We start from the raw sequence: 21,647 nt of genomic DNA on the forward strand, positions 1-21,647 counted from the left end.
TGATGCTCTCTTCTGGTGTGTCTGGGGACAGCTACAGTGTACTCATATACATAAAAATAAATAAATATAAAAATGAATTACTTAAAAAGAAAAGAAGACTAACCCTATGAGCTTCATCTCTTAGCTCTTCCTGAAATAAAAGCTGCTACAAGGTTTGACAGTTGGTATTATTATTATTATTATTATTATTATTTATTATTATTCCAAAGTTTCAGAAATGTCCAAAGACCACTGGTGTCCTTCCCTTGAAGGGCCTCACTCTTGTGGTTCAGTCACACACAGGCCTTCTTGTGTACCCTGTGTCTCGAACTTCCTCAAAGCTGCTGCTGCAGACACTGGGTGACAGAGGTCACCAAGGTAGCTACAGAATGGCTCACATCTACGCTCATCCCAGTGGAGAACCTGGCTCCTACCTGACACGTGTGTGATCATGACTATCAGCAAATGAGCCCGTGGAGTCCCCCTCTGTGGGGGATGAGCTCTTTTCGGAAATCGCTTGCCAATTTGACGTCAAAAGCACAGGCTAGCAGAAGCCAGAAGACTTTAAACATCAGAGGGTCTGTTTGCAGGTAAAGAAATGGGGACGCATCAAGGGGAGGTTTGTTAAAGATTCAATGGGAGCAGAGCCAAATCTCCTGGTCCCTGGTTTGCTTAGTGTGTGGACTAAATCAAAACTAACATCAAAGAGATAAGCTAGGCTTTTCCCCAAGTTCCTTAGGGTTCATGATCTCCAAGGCTCCACAGGGACCACTTTGCTCTCCAGAGGCCACAATGAGTAGTTGCTATCCAACTTCCTTGCTGGCGAAGCGGGCGGCCCAGCACTGAAGGCTCTGAACACACAGAACCTTGGCACCAGAAGGCCCCATGTGATGTGGGTGGACAGGAGAGGCAGTCTTGAGAAAAGGTGTTTATGCCCAAAGTAACCTTGGATCAACCTGTCTGGATGTCATAGATGAGCAACGGACCAAGACAGGGGTCACACAGAAACCAGAAATGCTCTGCAGAGGCCTGTACAAGGGTCACCTCACATACCAGGTTAGTTAAAACCAGAGCTTTCCTGTTAGAAACAGACAGCAAGGCTGCTTTCTAAAGTGCCGGAGGGGAGCTAAGGGGGGTAACATGTGCTTGCAATCCCAGAACTGGGGAGGTAGAGGCAGGAGGGTCATGAGTTCAAAAACTTTCTCAGCTGTATAGTGAGTTCCAGGCCAGACCAGGCTATATGAGGATTTGTCTCAAAGAAAAAAATATGCATATAAACACATATGCATAAACACAGCAAAGGATATTAAAAAGTAAAAAAAAAATTCACATGTACGAGGAAGTAAGTAGGCCTACTTGACTCTTTTTTCAATCAATTAATTAATTAGCTAATTAATTAATAGTTATTCACTTTACATTCCAACTGCAACACCATCCTACTTGATTCTTAGGTAAAGTTTCTAAGAAATATTCTGTTTATCTCTGTGTGTACTCATGCACATCTGTGTGCACATAAGAGCACATGTGTGCCAAGGATGCTGTATGGAGATCAGGGGTCAGCCTCCTATGTTCTGTCTTGCCTTCCCCCTCTCCCTCCTTTGAGACAGGACGCCTTGAATACTATTGCATATTGCAGTCTAGGTGTATGTGTGGTAAGCTTTCAGGATCCTCCTGTCTCAGCGCTGGGATTTCAGACTGCACTATTGTGCCTGGGTTTACTGAGTCTATACATCTAGATCCAGGTCCTCCAGCCTGTGCAACAGCCACTCAACCCACTCACCAAACCATCTCCCTAGTCCACCCAAAAGGTCACTGTTTTCATTCTAGTGTGTGATGTGCATATGTGAGGTGTGTGCCGGCTACTTTCATGTATACTCGGCACAAGCTAGAGTCATCAAGAGGAGGGAGCCCCAACTGAGAAAATGCCTCCATAAGATCCTGCTTTAGGCAAGCTTGTAAGGCATTTTTCTCAGTGATAAATGCAGAGGGCCCAACCGATTCTGAGTGGGGATACCACAGGGCTGGTGGTCTTGAGTTCTATTAAGGAAGCAGGCTGAGAAAACCATGAGGAGCGAGTCACTAAGCAGCACCCCTCCATGGCCTCTGCATCGGCTCCTGCCTCCAGGTTCCTGTCCCATTTGAGTTCCTATCCTGACTTCCTTCGAAGATGAACAGTGATGTGGAAGTAGAGCCCAGATAAACCCTTCCCTCCTCATGTTGCCTTTGGTCATGGTGTTTCTTTGCAGGCATAGTAACCGTTACTAAGAGTGTCGACCCTGGTGAAGGTCATGCTGTTCCTTGTTCTTCCTGGGAACCACGGAGCCAGAGGACTTTTATTCAGACTGAGGATTGATCATTTCCACGAGGAGGAAATGGCAAGGTGGTGAGCCACACGTCTCTCACAGCCTCTGGCTAGGACGGCCATGCTGACAAAAGGAGGTCATCTGGCTCCACTTCCATTTGAAGGGAAATACAGAGCCACCGTATGTGTGCCAGGAGAGGAGAAAGCACAGAGTGACTTCCGCTGTCCTGCACAGGGGTGACACCCCAGACTCTATATCTCTATATCTCCCATCATTGGGACCAATCCTGCATGACCCAATACGTTGCTCAACCATGTGTTTGTTTCGGTTATGTGACCGACAGGAACTTTGTGGTTTCTCTGTCCGGAGGAAAGTCCTCAGGTGTATGAGGAACACAGTAGCTGCCCCATAGTACGTGTCGGCTGCATATTAAGGGTCTGACAACATAGAAAAGTTGGTAGCTTAACATCTATTGAGCACTTACTATACACCGGATCCTTGGAGTTTAGAGATGAGGAGGATATAATCCTTGTGTGCAAGAAGTTTATAGTCAAGCCATGACACCAAGTGCTGGAGAGATGTGTGACCATGTGTGTGCGCTGTGGTCCTACTGTGGGTGTGTGCTGTTGTTTTAAAAAATAACAGGAAGTTTGCTCACTTTCTTATTCTGGCAATGATGGTTACAAAGATTCTTCAGGGTCGACAAGATGGCTCAGCAGCTAAGAGCACCATGTAAGGCAGACCACCTGACACTGATCCCTGGAATCCATACAAAGCGGAAGGAAAAGGCTGCCTCCACAAAGTTGTTCTGACCACAGTACACAGAGGCTAGGGGGTGCCTGCACTCTTAGTAACGGTTACTATGGCTGTGAAGAAACACCATGACCAAAAGCAACACGAGGAGGGAAGGGTTTATTTAGCTTATATTTCCACATGTAGTTGTTTCTTACACAGCATAACCTACCCTACCCTAACTGATACCAGGACTTCCCAAAATGCCTGGACTTAGTCTTTTCCCTGGATTTGGTCACAGGATGTTACTTTCTCCCATGGGGCACACTCTGATTGGGCTTTGGGGCCTAGGCTTTGGGTTGGTGGGGATTAAGAACAGAGGACATCTGCCTTTTCTCTTGGGTCCCTCATTCCGGCTTCTGATATGAGACAGCTATCTATCCCAACCTCAAGCGCTCAAATTATCTGAGTTTTACATACATGAGCATTTGCCTGCATGTGTGTCTGTGCAGTAAGTTCATGCCCAGCATCCTTGGAGTCTGGCACAGGGCATCAGATCCCCTGGAACTGGATTTACAGACAGTCGTTAGCCTCCACATGGGTGCTGGGAACGGAAAGTCCTCTGCAAGAGCAGCCAGTGCTCTTAACGTCTGAGTGATCTCTTCAGCCCTCATAGAACTTATCTTACAACAAGTGTTAGCAAAAAGCGAAAAGGCATCTCTCGGGGTCATGGCTAAGCTGTCCAGCCCCCACAGGCTGTGCGTCAGGGAGTGAAGTGTCTCACAGTATCTTTGCCCTTCCTTTGTACGTGGGAACACGATCTGGGAAGCGATGCTCCGCGCTTGGCAGACTGTGGGTTTCCAGCCTTTTACAACCCTCTGGAGAATTCCTCTGAGGTTTAAGGTGCAGATGGTTAGCTTCCTGTCATCACCCACCCCCTGCTCAACCCAGGTGGCCTCTGCCCACAGGATCGGCCTCTTGCTTAAAAAGGAAGCCATGGCAGGGGCAGACTAGGGCCCTCCAGGAAGGCCAGTGTGGTAATTATCACCCTGCTACAACGGAAATAGAGATTTGCCTCCCAGGCCCCTTTTATGGGCTTGAAAAGGGGACTTTCACTCTCTCCCACTTTGTTTCTGGATGCAGAGGAGGGGAGAGAAAGGGGGCGGGGCATAGAAGGGATGGGCGGAGCCATGAGGAAGGGCGAAGCTGCATCTATCTATAGGGAATGGGCAGAGGCCTTATGTGCAGGGCACAGAACAAAATAGTATTCTTGAGCATAGTAGACATTACTTGGCTCTCAAAATGAGAAGGAAGAATGAGAGGTGGACGGTGGGGAGGAGGGGGTAGGAGGAGAGAGTGGGAGGAGGGAGGGGAAGGGGCTCCAGAGAGGGAGAGGCTCTGCATGTTCTAGGTAGAGAGCCTCCTGTCATGGACTGAATATGAAACTGAGCCCCGAAAGCTCCTGTGTTGAGACTTGGTGCTGCTGTAGAGAGGAAACTGGAGGGCAGCTCACTGGCCTCATTGATGCATTCGTTAGGATGCGCTCGCACCGAAAGTGGGCCTCTAGATGCTTGCTCTTGAAGACATAGCCTGTCCCCAGCTGCTTCCCACCAGCCACAACTGTGCCCTTAGGTTAGCCTCATCTACACAGCGAGTTCCAGGCTAGGCAGAACTACATGGTAATACTCTGTCTCAGAAAATGGCCAGTACAGCTGTTCGCCAAGACCGAGAAAGGTTACGTTTCTGGATGACCTGAGTCTTTGCAGATCCCGGTAGCCCTGAATTTCCTAGGTCACTAAAAATGCTGCACTGTCAGACTTTGAAACAAACTCTTCCTCTCACCAGGGCCATGGAGTGCAGTCAGAATTCCCAGCGTCCCGACTCTGAACCTGTGAGGAGGACATGGCCTAAGCCGGGCAGATGAATGTGCTGCTGAGGACAGAACGGCTGCTTTGCTCTGCGTGTGTCATGCAGCCTGGCAGCGTGAGGGCTCTTGGGGGGAGCCCCGAGACTGGACTGGGGAGAGCCTAGACTTGCAGGTTGCTCCTTAGCAGGTGGCCCCTCTCACCCTGGGGACTTGCCACCACAGCAGCCTCCCAGTTCAAGTAGGAACAGGGCTGGCTTTGAAGGCCAGGGTCAGGGGCCAAGTACAGGCTGAGAGGCCTACATGTATCCCGTGTGATTTTTTTTTTTAAAAGAAGGAATCTCAAAGCTTTACTGATTCGGATACCATCTGGGGAGTGAAAAGACACTCATAATGTGAAGGGGGAGGGGCAACAATAACAAAAGACCCCTCCCCTTTCTACTTCATTTCCTAGCCTGATCTAAGACATACATTGAGCCCAACTCCTGTTGTCCCAACACAACGTGACCTAGAAGTGCCAGCGAGGAGGAACATCAGTCTAATGGCCCCTAGCCTGCTGATTCATAAGTATCGCCAAGATCCTGCACACAGAGGCCCTTTGGGGAATCCAAGAAAGGGGTTCACTAGTAGCAACTTTCTACTGAGCTCTCTCTGCTTATAGAGCAGCTGAGTCCCCAGAATCCAAGGATTCCTGACATGTTCATTCCCAACACAGGGCTGCAGGCAGAAACTGTCTCGTTTCCCCTCCTAAACTGGTCTACATTCTGCTCTCCCAGACCTACTCTGAGTCCTGAGCTGCCTCCATCTGCTTCAGGCTGTCCTCCCTCCACAGCTGGCTAGATGCAGCTGCCAGCCGCCGCTATTGCTATCAGAAAGGGGACGGGGATCCAGGGTGACAGCCCTGAAGAGTGAGTGACAGGAGATGAAGGGACTTGGCGTTTTGAATTTATTTCTCGGGACTGGCCGATAACAGAGTTTCTATCTCCCTGGCCTCTGAAGACAGGGATTCCTGTAGGTGACCTTTAATAACCCTAAGAAAATGACATACTCAGGCCATGCAGCAAATACCCATGTCTGTCTGTCCGGGGTCTCAGCGTCCTGGTACAGGCTCTGAAGCAGCTGTGGCTACCTATGCTGGTGACATTCCTAAGCCCGGGGTACTTTGCTCTTTGTGAGCCACCTCTCCCTGGCTGAGAACTAATGGGGCTAATGTCTAGATCATTTCCCGTTCCCTCAACAGCTTCCTGTGGCCGGCTGCTTATGAGTGGGACTGTAAGCAAGGACTCAGATCTCTCTCTACAGAAAACTTCCTAGAAATTATCTCAGTTCTTAGGCCTTTGTTTTTCAGGTTGTAAGGGAAGGATTCTGGTGGCTTTAAATTGCTTAAAGAACACATTTTCAAGGGGGGTTGGGGGGGGCACAGCCACAGCCGATTTGCATATTCGCCATCTGTAGCGTACTCCCTTGATATATCGAAGCTACGCAGTTCTTAGCATAAAAGCATAAACAGAGTTTGTAGAATCACGGGTTTGATGTGCTAGCTGTAAGTGCCCCAAAGCATCTAAATTAAAATATAAATATTATACAGGAATAGTTCCCTATCACCACCTTTGTGAGACATTCACCTAGCTTGGGGCCGGAGGAAGCGGTATTTCAGAGAACACTCTAAAGACATCTATGAAGGACTGGAGAATTAGCTCAGTCAGGAAGGAGCTTGCCTTGCAAGTGTCAGGACCCGAGTTTGATCCCTGAAGGTCATGTCGCATGTGCAGGGAGGTACAGACAGGAGGGTCTGTGGGGCTTGCAGCTCATCAGCCCAGCGCACTTGCCAATGAGAAATTCAGTCCCACAATAAAACAAAAAAGGGACTGCACAGCTACCTCAACAGTTACGAGCGCTTGCTGTGAAATCATGGGGATTGAAGTTTGGATCAAACACTCAGCAAAGAGGCAAAGAGCTCTGGGGTTTGCCAGCCTAGCTGAGGAAACCAGAGGCCCAGGTTCAGGCGGAGACCCTGCCCCAAAGACATAGAGAGAGAGTACCAGAGACAGATTCCTGACGTCCTCTGCTGGGCCGAGCAGAGGACCACTCAATACGTGATGTTCCTGAGCTTCCCCATGCATGCACACATGCATATTATGCCCCTGAGCATGTACACTGCACAAATATTCATAAAGAAATAAAACAGTTCTTTCCACTTATCGGGCAGAGTAGCTTTACCACTACCAGGGTCTATTCATTATAGCTTTGGAGCTACTTGGCACACTCTACAAGGATACAAATATATCCTTGCTAGTTACCTAGAACTTATATAAAACAGGGAGACATTTGTATCATTAAGTCCTTTTCTAAATTTTTAAAAATTTTTATTTATTTGTTTTTTTTTTTTAAAGAAGCCCCCTGGGTTCGGGTTCTTTCTTAAAACCTTGGCTAACTGTCTACTAATTCCTTAGATGCTCTCACAGCAGACCACTCAGGCCTGGGGAGGACCGGAAGATAGATGCTGCTATTTCTTTGGGGCTGCAATGAGAAAAGTCTTTCCAGTCTCAGCCCTCGAGTCTCCAAGCAGCAGCATGAGGCCCAGCTGCTCTCCATGACAATCTCATTAGGTAAAAGGCCATCCCAGAGGCTTCTACTACAAGGGGAGACTGACCTCATAAGGCCTGGGAACAGGCCGACTGATCAACTGTGACAGGATAGAAACAAGCAGGGTAATTTGACAAATTATGACATTACCAGTGAGAATGTGGCAGGTACTGAATATTTTCCTCTGGTGCTGTTCATGATACAGATTTATCTGCAGTGTTTAAGCCTTAAGAAGTGAGCTCTCAGGGCTTGGGAGATGGCTCCCAAGCATTTAAGAGCACTGGCTGCTCTTCTAGAGGACCACTGTTTGATTTCCATCACTCTCACAGCAGCTTATAACCTCGTAATTCCAGTTCCAGGAACTCTAATGCCCTCCTCTGGCCACTGGAGGTACTGCGTGCACATACATACAGATAAAACACCTCCACGTATATATTGTATGATCAAGCCCTGTCTGCCCGCCCTCATCTTCTTTCTCCCCAACCCCTCATTTTGTGTGTGTGTGTGTGTGTGTGTGTGTGTGTGTTATAGGGGATTCGTGAGCTTCCCAATGTGGATTATCACACCCAAACTCCTCTGAAAGAAGAGCAAGTGCTCTAACCACAGGATCATCCTTCCAGCCCCTCACCTGCCAAGAGAACAGCAGGAAAGCCACCCCTACCTTACAACGTGGCCTTTGCAAAATCGGAGTGCAGCAGCCTAAAAGTACACAGCAACTTCAAATCACTCATCTCCCAGTTCCCTGATACAGCTCAAGCCCCCAGATGTGGAAGGAGGTCGGGTGAGCCAGAACAGTGAGATCACTAAAGAGTACCCGTACTGTACGCCGAGAGCCAGAAAGGCATCCAGAGATGGCAAGTTACAGCATCCTCTCATGGATCACTCAAGGTCTGGGGCTCGGTTTATGTTAGAGTCAGGGCTGGAAACCTGGAGACCAAACATCTGTTCCTCAGGGTAGGGTGGACACGGGTTCTTTTTGTCTCTGACAGTGGTGGTGACTAAGGTCACTAATGTCAGCTCTTTCCTGTGTGCCGGTTGAATGCGTGCCCTAAGCTTTGTCACTAGCTCTGGGCGGCAGGGCCTGGACGGCACTCTGCGTACAGACCTTCTGGGTATCTCAGGGTGCAACGCCTGGAAAGCTAAGTCATGAGAGAGGAAGTGAGGCAGGTCCCTGGGGCCTGCAGGCCGAGTTTGAGTAACAGTCAAAACAGCAACCGGACTGCCCAGGCTTGGACCCTTGCTGTCAGAAGTGCCAGCCTAGAGCTGAGGCTGTTGTTCAGTGCTAGAGAGCTTCAGTGACATCCTTGAGGCTCTGGGTTTCACTCTCCGCATTATCGCCAGCTACACACACCATAACTGTATGCGAGCAAGACCCGGGATTCAGCAGCCCTTTTTGGGCAGCTTAGTGCAGGAACAACTTCAGGGCTGCCCTGCTTTTTCCTGGGGCTGAAGAACACACCCATCCACTACCCTCATATCATGGCCAGCATACCGTAGGTCACTCAAATGGCTTCAGCGAGTGGCTAAATCCGAGTGCAGCACGCCTACCTGTCAGCATCTCCGAGGCCCAGGGAGGTATTTCGTTGTAGGGTCTCTCTCACCACAGCCATCCCGTCGGGAAGCCGGTTCAGGCGACGAGTGTGAAGCCCAAGTCCACCATCGGTCATGTACCTGTGAAAGACAAGGATGGTAGGCGGATATGGTCAAAAGCAGCTCACACCGTCTTGTCATTGTACCCAGAAACCCCGCATGGCTGCCTCGTGCTCTTAGTTGGGGCAGGAAAGATTCCCCAAGGCTCTGCCAGTACGGAAAATCCGGCTGCTGATTCAGCCTAGGATCTTGTGGGGCGGGGAGAGCATGTGAGGCTTAATGAATGCAAACTCATGGGAGTCTATGAAGCAGAAGGAACCGGTGGATAAAACTCAGCTGTCAGATGTATTCATGACCAGCTTCTGAATGTCAGCAATTATGCAAGCAGGGGCTCTATGTATCAATGTCATGTAAACAGAGCTGACGGGTCCTGAGCACACTGTGTGCGGCAATGGCTCAGACTGGAGAAAGCAGGCAAGCTTTGAGGGAGGAGGCAGGAAAAGATGGAGGATAGGGAAAGACCACGTGAGTGGCGGGCTTAGCAGCTGCTATGGTTAACGTATGAGCAGTGTCCGGTTTCCGCCTTCGACACCGATGTCGTCAGAGGTTTCCCACAAGACGCCGTGAGTAACACTCATCTACTCTTGGTGATGCTGCGAGGCCATCTTCTGTTGGACTAAGTGTGCTTTGGGGAGGAAGAACCCCAGAGCCTTCTGGATAGATGGCTTAAAAGCTGTCAACCAGAGTCCCTGTGAGCACAGTCACTAGCCTGAAGTTGCTCAAGCATAGAGCAACTGCGCCTCATGTTCCCCAGGCCTCTCCCATACTCCCACGCAGGGACTGGGTGGTGGGCCTCCTCGTTTTCCAAGGAGAATTGGTAGCAACGGTAAATTGAGGCAGAGCCCGGTGCTGAACTTCATCATTTTGATCCTGTGTGGGCCCCACTAGATCATTGGCTAGGTTTCCGAAAAAGTAAGACTTCTGTATTTCAAGTCTAGTAGCATGGAGCTCAGAGCCCCGGAAGTCACTGTGCTAGACAAAGCTGGCTGAGCTGAATCATGGGAGGTTTCCTACAAGTGCATTTCCACCTACACGTATGGAGTGTTGTCCGACTCTGGCTGACACCTGCTTCAGGTATTTTGGGAGAACAGAATTGTGAGTTACTGAGCTTTTTGGCAGAGTTAGAAAAGCCAAGAAAGGGGCAGAGAAGAAGCCTTCCATGGAGCCACCTTGTGTGAGAGTAGTCAACACACGTACACACATGGTCTCTCTCACATGTACACACAGAGACCCTACATACCTACACACATACATACACACACATCACACACATACACACCTACATACACACTACATATACACATACTACAACACTATATACTTATATATACACTACATATACACATACTACATACATATATACACACACATGCATATATACATACTCCATATATATACATGCACATACATATACATACACACTTGTGTGAGCATGCACATACATGCATGCTACATATTGACATACTACACACTACACATATACACCCTAGTACACACACTACTCATACTACATACACATTGACACGCTACTCATAAACATACACTAAAGGACTCACAGGACACACACACACTACACACATACACACACACACACACACACATACACACACACACACACACACACACTAAAGAAGGTTTAAGGTTTATTTATATGAGTACACTGTAGCTGTCATCAGACACTCCAGAAGAGAGCATCCGATCCTGTTACAGATGGTTGTGAGCCACTGTGTGGTTGCTGGGAATTGATCTCAGGACCTCTGGAAGGACAGCCAGTGCTCTAACCACTTAGCAATCCCTCCAGCCCTTACATAAATCTCTTCATCTAGTCAATCAAACCGAGTGTTTCTGGTTGTGCCGACAAGAAAGAACAGACTGAACTTTTCACCCAACAGTACAATTAAAAAAAAAAAAAAAAGCAATCTTCGAAATTCCACTAAATTGTACACTTTAAAATGGTATGTTTTATAGCACGTGGATTACATATTGGTGAAAACTAAAAGAAAAAAACGATAGTAGCCATCATTAAACCATCATTCGCACAACCGCCTTTTAAAGCCTTTCTCTCAGGGGATGGTGCGCTTCTTGAATTTGGGGTCTATTATTCTGTTCGGATCCAGTTCCCTAGCTCATTCCATCTCTATACGCGTATTAAATATTTCTTTGCTTGGCTAAGTGATCGTATGAGGAATGAAGGACAGACTAACAGCTACGGAGGGCTCCGCAGACACGCACTGTGGCCGCGCTGATCTCGGGCGTCCTGCCAGCTTAAATGTCAGCAAACTCAGCACCTAAGATGCCGAGCAGGGCAGACGGATTGATGTCTGCCTGTCACTGTACCCAGGGTCCGTCTCTCTGTCTTTCTGTCTGTGTACCAGATGTAGCAAGCCAGGGTAGTTCGGAGAGGATGACTTGTATCCAAGTAGCAAGAGGGGCAAACACCTCCACCAATGGCGCAGAGTCTACTGCGGGCTGAGCATTTAGAAAATGCCCTTGCCAAGAGAGTGAGGGAGCTCTTCATAGCACAACCTCACGTCCCATTAACCAGGGCAGTTAATCTTGATCTCAGCAAAGCCACCCTACCCGTTAGATAAACACAATTTCTTTTTTTTTTCCAACCAGGGAGATCTTGTCGAAGGACAAACAAACTGATTTCAGCAGTGTGCATTCCCTGCTGGGTTTTTATTGCTGGGGAGACAATGCATCAGGCTGGGCAATGACATGCGTCTGGGCAAGAAGATAACAACCTTCCACCCCTCACCCCTGCTGAGGGGAGAGAGGCATGTTGGGACAGACAATCATCTGTGACCTACACTCACACCCACCCACACAGACACCACACACACAATGTGAAAGGAAGAATTGCAAGTTTTTATTATTTTATTAGTGTGTATGTATGACTATGACACACAGGTGTGTGTGTGTGTGTGTGTGTGTGTGTGTGTAAGTGAAATACACATGCTGTGCAGAGGTCAGGGGACTACTCTACGGAGCCACTTCCCTCTTTTATGCAGTAAGCGCCTTTATCCACAGGGCCACTGCTGTTCCTTGTATGTGTTTCTAGCTTCTGCCTCAGCAAAGCCAATCCCATGTGAGCGCCTGGCTCTCTGCAGAAGCAGCCCCTGGTATATCCACCTGGAACCCTGGCCAAGGCTCAGTGTCAACAGACTCATGCTCTGAGGACTTAGGAAGACAGCTGGGGAAGGTTACCTCACCTTTTGCAGCTCTAGCGGAAGCTCACATGGGGTGGGGACATGAGATGACTTGCTCAAGGTTACGAGCTAAGGAGACAGCTGATCCAGGGCTGAGTCCCAGAGCCCCAGCACCACCACACCTGCCTTCTCCTTGGGGACAGAAACAATTATCACTGTTGTCCAATGAGGAGCTTCGACGCCTCTGTATCTGCCACATGGGTTCCTGCCTACCCCGAAGGCTACTGTACGATTCCCACATTGCCTGCCTGAGTTCTGCGGTGACAGTAGTCCAGGGTCTCTGCTTCCACCGTCCAAAGCTTCCCAAGTCCTCCAGAACAGGACCATCTCATAATCAATATAGATAATGCATCTACTCCAAGTATCCACACCCTAGGTCGATGGTTCTACGATCTCCTGGGCACGTTTATAAGCACTAGGCTTTGTGCCAACCTGGGGCCAGAGAGGTGAAAGACAGCTACAGTGTGCCCACATATAGTAAATAGTTGATAAATAAGTAATAAATAATAAAACATAATTAAATAATAAATAGAGAAATAAAATCTAAAAAGAAAAAGTTTAGGAGGTTGGGGGCTGAGGTGGGCAACTCCACAGGTGTCAGAATGCTGTAGAAACCTGCTGGCGGCCCGGGCTTTGCTAATGGAAAGAAAATCCTTCCAGGAACAAGGAACCACAGCACAAAGCAGGAAGGGAATATGGAAGAGGTAAGCCAGGGGCAGAGAGGAGTTTGTTGTGGCTGGAATACCGGGGAGAATGGTGAACTGCGTGGGACGGGAGGCAAAGTGCTGGGACACAGATGGGGCTGACAGCTCCGGATGGAGAGACAGGAAGGTACTGGGTAAGCGAGTAACGGCCCCACTGGACTTTCCGTACTGCCATCATTCCATACCCTATTTCCAAGGAGAATTATTTAAATAAATAAATATATAAACTATAAATATAGTTTTAAGGATTTTTAAATTCATTTTATGTGCCTGGGTGTTTTGTCTGTATGTGTGTGTCTGCGTGTGCATGTGTGTGCATCATATGCATGCTGATGTCCAGGAAGGACACAGGATGGTGCCCGGTCCCCTGGGACTGGAGTTGCAGATGTTCGAGAGCCACCATGAGGGTTCTGAGAATCCTCTGAAAGAGCAGGCAATGCTTTAAACTGCAGAACCACCTCTCTAGCCCCACCCCTATTCATGTATGCTTTTTCTCTTTGCTTATGAAAGTCATCTTTTTTTAAAAAAAGATTTATTTATTATATGTAAGCACACTGTAGCTGTCTTCAGACACAGCAGAAAAGGGCATCAAATCCCTTTACAGATGGTTGTGAGCCACCATGTGGTTGCTGGGATTTGAGCTCAGGATCCCTGGAAGAGCAGTCAGTGCTCTTAACCACTGAGCCATCTCTCCAGCCCCTTTGTTTGTTTTTCGAGACAGAGTGTCTCTCTGTGTAACCATGGCTCTCCTGGAACACACTCTGTAGATCAGGCTGGCCTCAAACTCACACTAGGCTAAAGAGAAGGCTTTGGAATCCCACAGCATTCGTTGGAACAAACACACCAGAGTCCAAGGCTGGGCAAAGAAATCCTTTCCTTTCTTCAAGTGCAGTGAGGTTCAGAGATACCATAGAGCCAAGTGAAACTGGTTGAATGACTGTTGGGGAAGGGACAGGTCCTCGTACCCTCAAAGTTCACTGGTCAACCTAGTCTGCCTAGCTCAGGGTCCTTCATGGGGGGGGGGGAGTCACTATTGTGGAGAGCTGGAAGCAAGGATGGGGAAGGAACCAGGCAGGTAACGACTTACTCGACTTACTCGAGTACACTTAGAGCAGGCAAAGCTTGTGCTAAAAGGAAATAGTTCTCTGCCGCAAGACATGAAAGTGGGAACCGGAGGAGGAAAAGCATTTGTGTCTGCGAACTTTTGGATACAGCTTTAGTTTAGAAGTGAGCACAAGCAAACGGGCATAGGTGAGATTCCTGGCAAATATCAACATAAATACACACGCATGCGTGTCAACAGTTAGGGGGCTGCATGAAGCCAGGAGTGGGAGGTGAGCTGATGAACAACCCTGAACCCCCACATCCTAGCAGCCAAACAACACGCGCTTTCAAGGCACTCAGCGGGTTACAGCCCAGGGTGGCATTGATTCTCTGAGTTTATTAGGATGTAAATTGAGTTTCTGGACAAACCTGTAAAAGGATCCTTTTAGCTTAGGGCCTCTTAGAAGTTAGATGGATAAACCTCCCTGTGGGTCACAGAAGGACAAGCAGAATGCCAGCCTAGCAGAGTAGCCTAATCCCTTTGAAGACTCCGGATCTTTACCCAAGGTCTTTACCAAAGGCGGCAGCTGCTGTGTCTGATTTAATATGATGCATATGAAATGCAAAAATGGAACACAAGGGGGGGCAATTTTTCTATGCCAATGTTAAAATGGTGGCACTTGAATTTAAGCAAATACCTAGCTCTTTGCTTTCAGAACCCTCCTGACTGGAGTTTCAGTACAAGGGTGACACATGCCATTCACAGATGTCCTATCTTCAAGGAAACAAAAATCATCCAGGCCAAAGACACCATGCATTACTTCCTGTTGATGGGTCCCCCAGACTGACATAAAATAAAACAAAACCCAGCAGCAGTTTCTGGGGAAAATACCAGGCCTTGCTCAAGTTTCTCTGTAGCAACAGGACTAGAATTACAAATGATCCCCACTGGCAACACACCCACACTCACACTCACACCCACACTCTTCACACCCACACTCACACCCACACTCTTCACACCCACACTCACACCCACACTCCTCACACCCATACCAACACCCACACTCATACACACACTCACACCTATACTCACACCCACACTCACACACACTCACTCACACCCACACCCCTCACACCCACACCAACACCCACACTCATATACACACTCACACCTATACTCACACCCACACTCACACACACGCTCACACCCATACTCACACCCACACTCCTCACACCCACACTCCTCACACCCACACTCACATTTACACACACACTCACACTCCTCACACCCACATTCACACCCACACTCCTCACACCCACATTCACACCCACACTCACACTCCTCACACCCACACCCACACCTACACGTGAGGGCAGGGAGAGGTAGGAAGCTCCCAGCTTTCATTCTGTGCCTTTATAGTCAATCCTTTGACACACATCCACACTCTCATCAGCCATTTGCTGAAACCCTCCCAACATCTAGGGCTGAGGGATACGGAACACAATTCCTACCTTTCTGCGCGGCTTTCTGCTGTTGCTGGGGGGCTGCTAGCTCCTCAGGACCTCAACAGGTTTCCAACATTTCTCTTTCCAGAAGGATGTAGGAGTTCTACTTACATCCCTAGCTTCCTCTTCCTCTCTCCTGCCCAGCTCTGGAACAGTCAGCCACCTGTAGCCACACTAAGCCACCTCAGCTCTGAGCACAGGGCACATAACCCTAGCAAACAGACTTTGAAAGCTGTGAACTGTTCCACTGGGGAGGTTTTCAGCTCGAAGGACACTCAGCTCCTTCCCTGGCCTTTCTGCAATACACATCCATCTCGCTCCTGGCTTGGATAAAATGTTCTCTGGATGTAGAGAAGCAGGCAGGCAGCCACAGTAGAAGTGAACCCAGGAGGTCTGCAGCCTACTCGGGCTGGCCCTTGTCAACAGAGCCTCGCCCTCCAGGGAGCACTTGAAAGAGGTTGCCAAGCTAATCAGATGAAGCCTCAGCAGGCCACAGAAGCAGAGAGATCAGCAAGGGAAGACAGACAGGCTGGAGAGGAGGTGCGATCGCAGGGTCTAGGGCTCCCGACCCCCGACCGGGCATTACAGAATTAAGTAAGTCATTTCTATTGGTAAAACCAGGTACAGAAGGAGAGAGCACCCTGTAAGCAAACACATCTTTGGGATGTGGGGGTTGCTAGCAGGCTCAGGACTCTGGGGCAGTTGTCCAGGTGGCTCAAGTTGGGCCTCACACTTCAGCTAGCTCCCCTGCGGACTCAAACACAACAAAGGCAGTGACTTCTGCCCAACAGGGGGTGGGTGGGGAGGTACTGACTGCAGATATAGAAACAGTCCCTCTGCTACACCCACCTCTAGGCATGCCTTTGTTGCTTGCTTATTTCTAGACGTGGGTGGGGGTGGGGGGTCCCACTCTAGCCCAGGCTGGTCCCAAACTTGAAATCCTTCTGCTTTCACCTCCTGGGTTTTAGGTTATGGCTGTGCACCATCACGGGAGATATCATACCCTTTGTATTCCTAGGGCTTTGGGGCTGGGGGTGGGGCAGGTATTTTTTGACATATGCAACATTTCGGTGACACTACGAATAAAATCTTTTAAGTGCACGTTTGCTCTCTTTGCATGAGTGCTGTCTTTGCACGTGTGCCCCTGCATGACAGAAGAGGGCACCGGATCCCATTACAGATGGTGGTGAGCCACCATGGGATGGCTGGGACTTGAACCCAGGACTTCTGGAAGAGCAGTCAGTAAGTACTCTTCACTGCTGAGAATCTCTCTGGCCCTACACATAAAAATCCTAAAAGCAAATTCAACCAATCGTAGTTTGGAGGCCACCATCTAAAGTGGAAACCTTTGAAGTCATATCTCTTTGAATCCCAGTGGAAGCCAATGTGTTTGTTTGACACATTTGCAATCAGACGCATTGGCTCTCAGGCCTCCAGGCTTCATGCCAAAAAGGGTCCAGCAGGACTGGTTCTGCTGTCCCTTTGGCTGGCTTCCCATTGTGTTTGCAGCAGGAGGGAGGGATGGGGCTGGTGAGGGGGATTGGGGTGGGGTGGGGGGGTAGGGTTAGGGGGTGGGGTGGGTGGGATTCAGCAGCAGCATCATTCACTTGCTCCCCTGACTTCAGCACCCAGGTGACTCCGCCTCATCTTTGCACGGTCTTAACCTTACCATGCAGAGTGACAGATACCGGAGGGGAGATGTCTGCACAGCAGTAAAATGGGGTGCCCAGGTCTGTGCATCTTCTACAAACATGCAACGGGATGTTCCTTATTTATTTATCTATAGACAGGGTTTCTCTATGTAGCCCTGGCTGTCCTGGAACTCACTCCATAGATCAGGCTGGCCTCCAACTCAGAGTTCCACCTTCTTCTGCCTCCACCATAACCAACCACTGCCTGGGAAGAGCTGCTTCATACTGTGTTGAAAGTCCATGGAACACTAATTCCCAGAGGACTTCAATTTAGCATACCCAAGGAGCTACACATGCAGAAAGATATATGATAAGAATTTTAGCTGGGGGGGTTGATGAGATGGCTCAGTAGATAGACTTTCTAGTATATAAGCCTTAGGACCTGAGCTAACATACCCAGCACTTGTATAAAAGCAGGAGGTAGGAGACTGGACTCTGTAAACCCAGTCCAGGGGTGGCAGGTAGAATAAGGCGGATCCCTGGATCTCACTGGATCTCACTGGATCTCACTGGACCACCAGCTTAAGTGAATCAATAAGTTCCAGGTCCATTGAGAGACCTTGTGTTAAAAACTAAAGTGGCCGTGGGTGTTAATGGGTGCCTTTACTCCACACTGGGGAGGCAAATGGATCTCTGTGAGCTGAAGGCTAGCTTGATCTAGATTGAAAGCTCCAGGCCAATCAGGGCTACTCTGTGTCTTAAGGTTTTGGCCAAAAGTAATTTGGAGAGGAAAGGCTTTATTCAGCTTGCCCTTGCACATTGCTGCTCATCGTTGAAGAAAATCAGGACAGGAACTCAAACAGGGCAAGAATCTGGAGGTAGGTCCTATTGGAGCCATGGAGGGGTGCTGCTTTCTGGCTTGCTTCCCTGCTTGCTCAGCCTGCTTTCTTACAGAACTCAGGACCACCTACACAGGCATGGCACCACCCACAATGGGCAGGGCCCTTCCCCATCAATCACTAATTAGGCAAATGCCTTACTGGGTTCTTATGGCGGCATCTTGGCATCTTCTCAACTGAGATTCCCTCCTTTCGGACAACGCTAATTTGTGTGTCAAGTTGACATAAGACTAGCCAGCACACCCTGTCTCATTAAAAGAAAGGTGGATATTAGCAAAGGAATATACCTAGTGTCAATCTCTGGCTCCACACATATGTGCACACATTCCCAAGCACAAACATAGATATATAAGTGTATATACACACAGAAACAGCCATACACCATACAAAGAAAATAATCTAAATTTCTCCTCCTCTTCCTCCTTCTTCTTCGTGTATGTGTGTGTGTGTGTGTGTGTGTGTGTGTGTGTGTGTGTGTAGGCCAGAAGACAGCTTTGTAAAGTTGGTTCTCTAATTTTACCTTAAAAAAAAAAATCTGTGTGAGGCTGCTTTGCAGACAGTCAGGCGCATGTGAACATCACATGGAGGACTGGTATCTCTCAGAGCCAGAGGAAAGCACTGGGGCCCCTAGAAGTGGAGTTAGAGAAGGTTGTGAGTTGCCATATGGGAGGGGTGTAAATTGAGCCTGGGTTCTCTGCTAAAGGAATGTGTGCTCTTAACTACTGAGCCACAGTCAGCCTCTCCTCCTTACACCCCTGGGTTTGGGGACTGAACTCATGCTTACTTGACAACCCATTTCCTCTGGCTCAAGAGCTTTGATTTTTGAAAAGGCTAATGAAATGCATCCTTGGGTGGACAGAGAGCCAGGAAGTACAACCAGTCTCCTTAGCACCTCCTATCTAAATAAATGGGCATGTGTGAAATTTTCGCCGGGATCCATGCTCAAAATGGCAACTGCTGCACATCATTCTGGAGATGACTGCCAGCTTTGGAAAATGTGTAGGCTGCCCACCACCCCCATGCCCCTCATCTCCACACCCCCCCATGCCCCTATACCATCCAATACCCTCCCTGCCCCATATCTGGGATTTTTGTCTTGACTGAATTTTTTTTATTGTGGTTCAACTGTGAGTGTGGATTGCAGCAAATATTTCTAGCACCAGCAGGAAGCTTTCTATTCACACTGTGAAAGATGAGACACATCTCAGCACACAGGAGACTGCCTTCTAGACAGAGCCCCTTTAAGCTCTTTCTTGGCGTGAAACACTCTGAACAAAGACATGCCAATACCCAGGAAGTCTCACAACTCAGATGTGCCTGAATCACCAAGGATTCAGAGAAAACACTCTTTTTCCAGGGCCATGGCTTCTTGGCTGTAGGCTGTCCTTAGCCGAGTTCAAACTAAATCTTTATTTATTTTTAAAATACCTTGATCCTCAGAGCGTTTTAAGGCTTAATAAGAAAGTGGTACAGTAACCATTGAATACACTAGCCCCTCCTCCCTTCAAAGTACCCCCATCAAAATACGTTAATAGTTTATGTTAATGTGGCATATGGTTGCCACTGACAAGCCCATTTCATTGACAGATAATTGATGCCTGTCTTCATGTGAGCTCTTCTGCGTTTATAGCTCTGCAGAAGTCGTGTGTGCAGGGGCTGGAAGGATGGCTTAGTGGTTAAGAGCACTAGATGCTCTTCCAGAGGAGACAGATTCAACCCATATGTTGGCTCACAACTGTCCCTAACTTGAGTTCTGGGGAAGCAGATAGATACTTTCTGTAGCCTCTGTTGGCATTAGGCTCAGACACATATGCAGACAAAATATCTATACACATAAATCTAATTTTAAGAATAAGAGAGCAATCACATATCCTCTAGACTAGTATCATACGAGTATAATCCAATACTTGAAAAAAAAAATCCCAGGGCTCTTCCTGGTCACAGTTTCTACATACATGCAATTAAAACAAGCACACTGGTAACTCTGCCCTGGGAAGCACCTATCAGAAATGTCACCTTAAATCCCTAAATCAGCAATATGGGCCTCAGCTTCCCTAAGAATTCGTTGTCAAGATATGACAAGAAGTATCTGTTAACTAGTGGTCTAGACTGAGAGATTTCCAGGCCCCAGGACAGTCCACCTGGTGGAGATCCATTTGTCTGTTGAGGTGGCCAAGGGGCGTTTGCCACAATGACCTCAGAGCACAGCAAACAACATGTGGTAACCACAAGAGTATCACAGTTTCTGCACTGTCAGAAGTCACTTCCTGAGCTGGGGAGATGGTTCAGTGGGTAAAGCCTAAGGACTTGAGTTCTGACCCCATGGATCCACAAAGAAGCTGGACTTCAAAGGGTGAGCATCCAGAATCCCACTGTGGGAAGCAGAAGGTAGAGGCCGGAGACTCTCCGGATGCTCATGGACTAGATGACTAGCTGGGTAACACAGCAACCAAGGACCCTGTCTCAGACCAGGAAGAAGAATAAGGGCACCCAAAGGCTTCTCTCTGACTTCTATATGCACACACATTCCTAGCCACACCACGTTCTCCCCGAGAGCACATCTGTCACATTAAGATACACTGGCTAAGCTTCTGGGATGGCTATACCTGTCCTCCCAAAGTCTCCGATCTGCTCCCTCGACTCCTAAAATGTCACATGATACAAGTTCTTCTTACATTACAGTCAAAAACGTAAGCTGGCTTTGAGAATTCTATGTTCTCTCTAGAAGATGACTGTAACCTTTGAGGGTGGGATCAGACCCCCTCTATTTCCTGCTCTTCTGGCTTAAGCAGATGGGCAGGGGAACTGCCTTGACCTGTTTGACACCAGGAAGTGAGTGTCTGGCACCACGCTTGAGGTTCACACGAGTTTCACCTCACAGCTGAGAGAAATGTCAAGGTGTCCTGAGAACAGGCCCTGTGAGGGATGGGCTTGTAACAGATATGTCTCTTCTGCAGGCTGAGTCACAAGGTAAAAATGGCCAGATTTCTGGCGGTTCCTGGGAGAGGGGAAAGCCAAAGAAAGAGTAGGCTACAAGAGGGCTACACGTAGGTGTTTGTTCTGGAAGTAGCTCCTGTTTCAGGCTATGGCTTTCTTTTTCAACAGAACTTCAGGCAGCTGCTATTGTCAGGTAGGTGACAGACTGTATGCTGGGGACACAAAAATCCAGGTTCATGACTTCACAGCTGCCTTGCATGGGGCTCAACAAGGGTAAACACAGAGATAAGTACCAGAGAAAGCTTCTTAGAAGAGGGCCCCTCAAGAGACATCCTGGAAGTACTGTCAAGGAAGCCTTGGAGAAGTTAGTACACACACACACACACACACACACACACACACACATCCTCACTGACACATATAACAATAAAAATTTATAAGCATATATTGCAAACAGAGTCTGCAAAGATAGCTCAGCAGTTAAGAACACTTACTGCTTTTGCAAAGGGTCTGGGTTCCATTCCCAGCACCACAGAAGCTGGGCATGTGGGGCATTCACAGAACTCGGGAGGGGAGGCTGTCCCCTTGGCCAGGATGATTGGC

The 21,647-nt window shown here is 48.4% G+C and overlaps 1 protein-coding gene across 2 annotated transcripts in view; it reads right to left on the minus strand.

The window, feature by feature from the left end:
- Nucleotides 1–21,647, minus strand: part of NAV2 (neuron navigator 2) — a 251,405-nt gene that overhangs the window by 104,873 nt on the left and 124,885 nt on the right. For both annotated transcript variants that reach the window (XM_080908845.1, XM_080908844.1), the window contains exon 12: nt 9,013–9,135. In XM_080908845.1, coding sequence (XP_080764971.1) covers nt 9,013–9,135 — 123 coding nt within the window. The remainder of the gene's footprint in view (nt 1–9,012; nt 9,136–21,647) is intronic.

The sequence above is a fragment of the Micromys minutus genome (genome assembly GCF_963924665.1).
Source record: "Micromys minutus genome assembly, chromosome: 32".
Taxonomy (NCBI): Eukaryota; Metazoa; Chordata; class Mammalia; order Rodentia; family Muridae; genus Micromys; species Micromys minutus.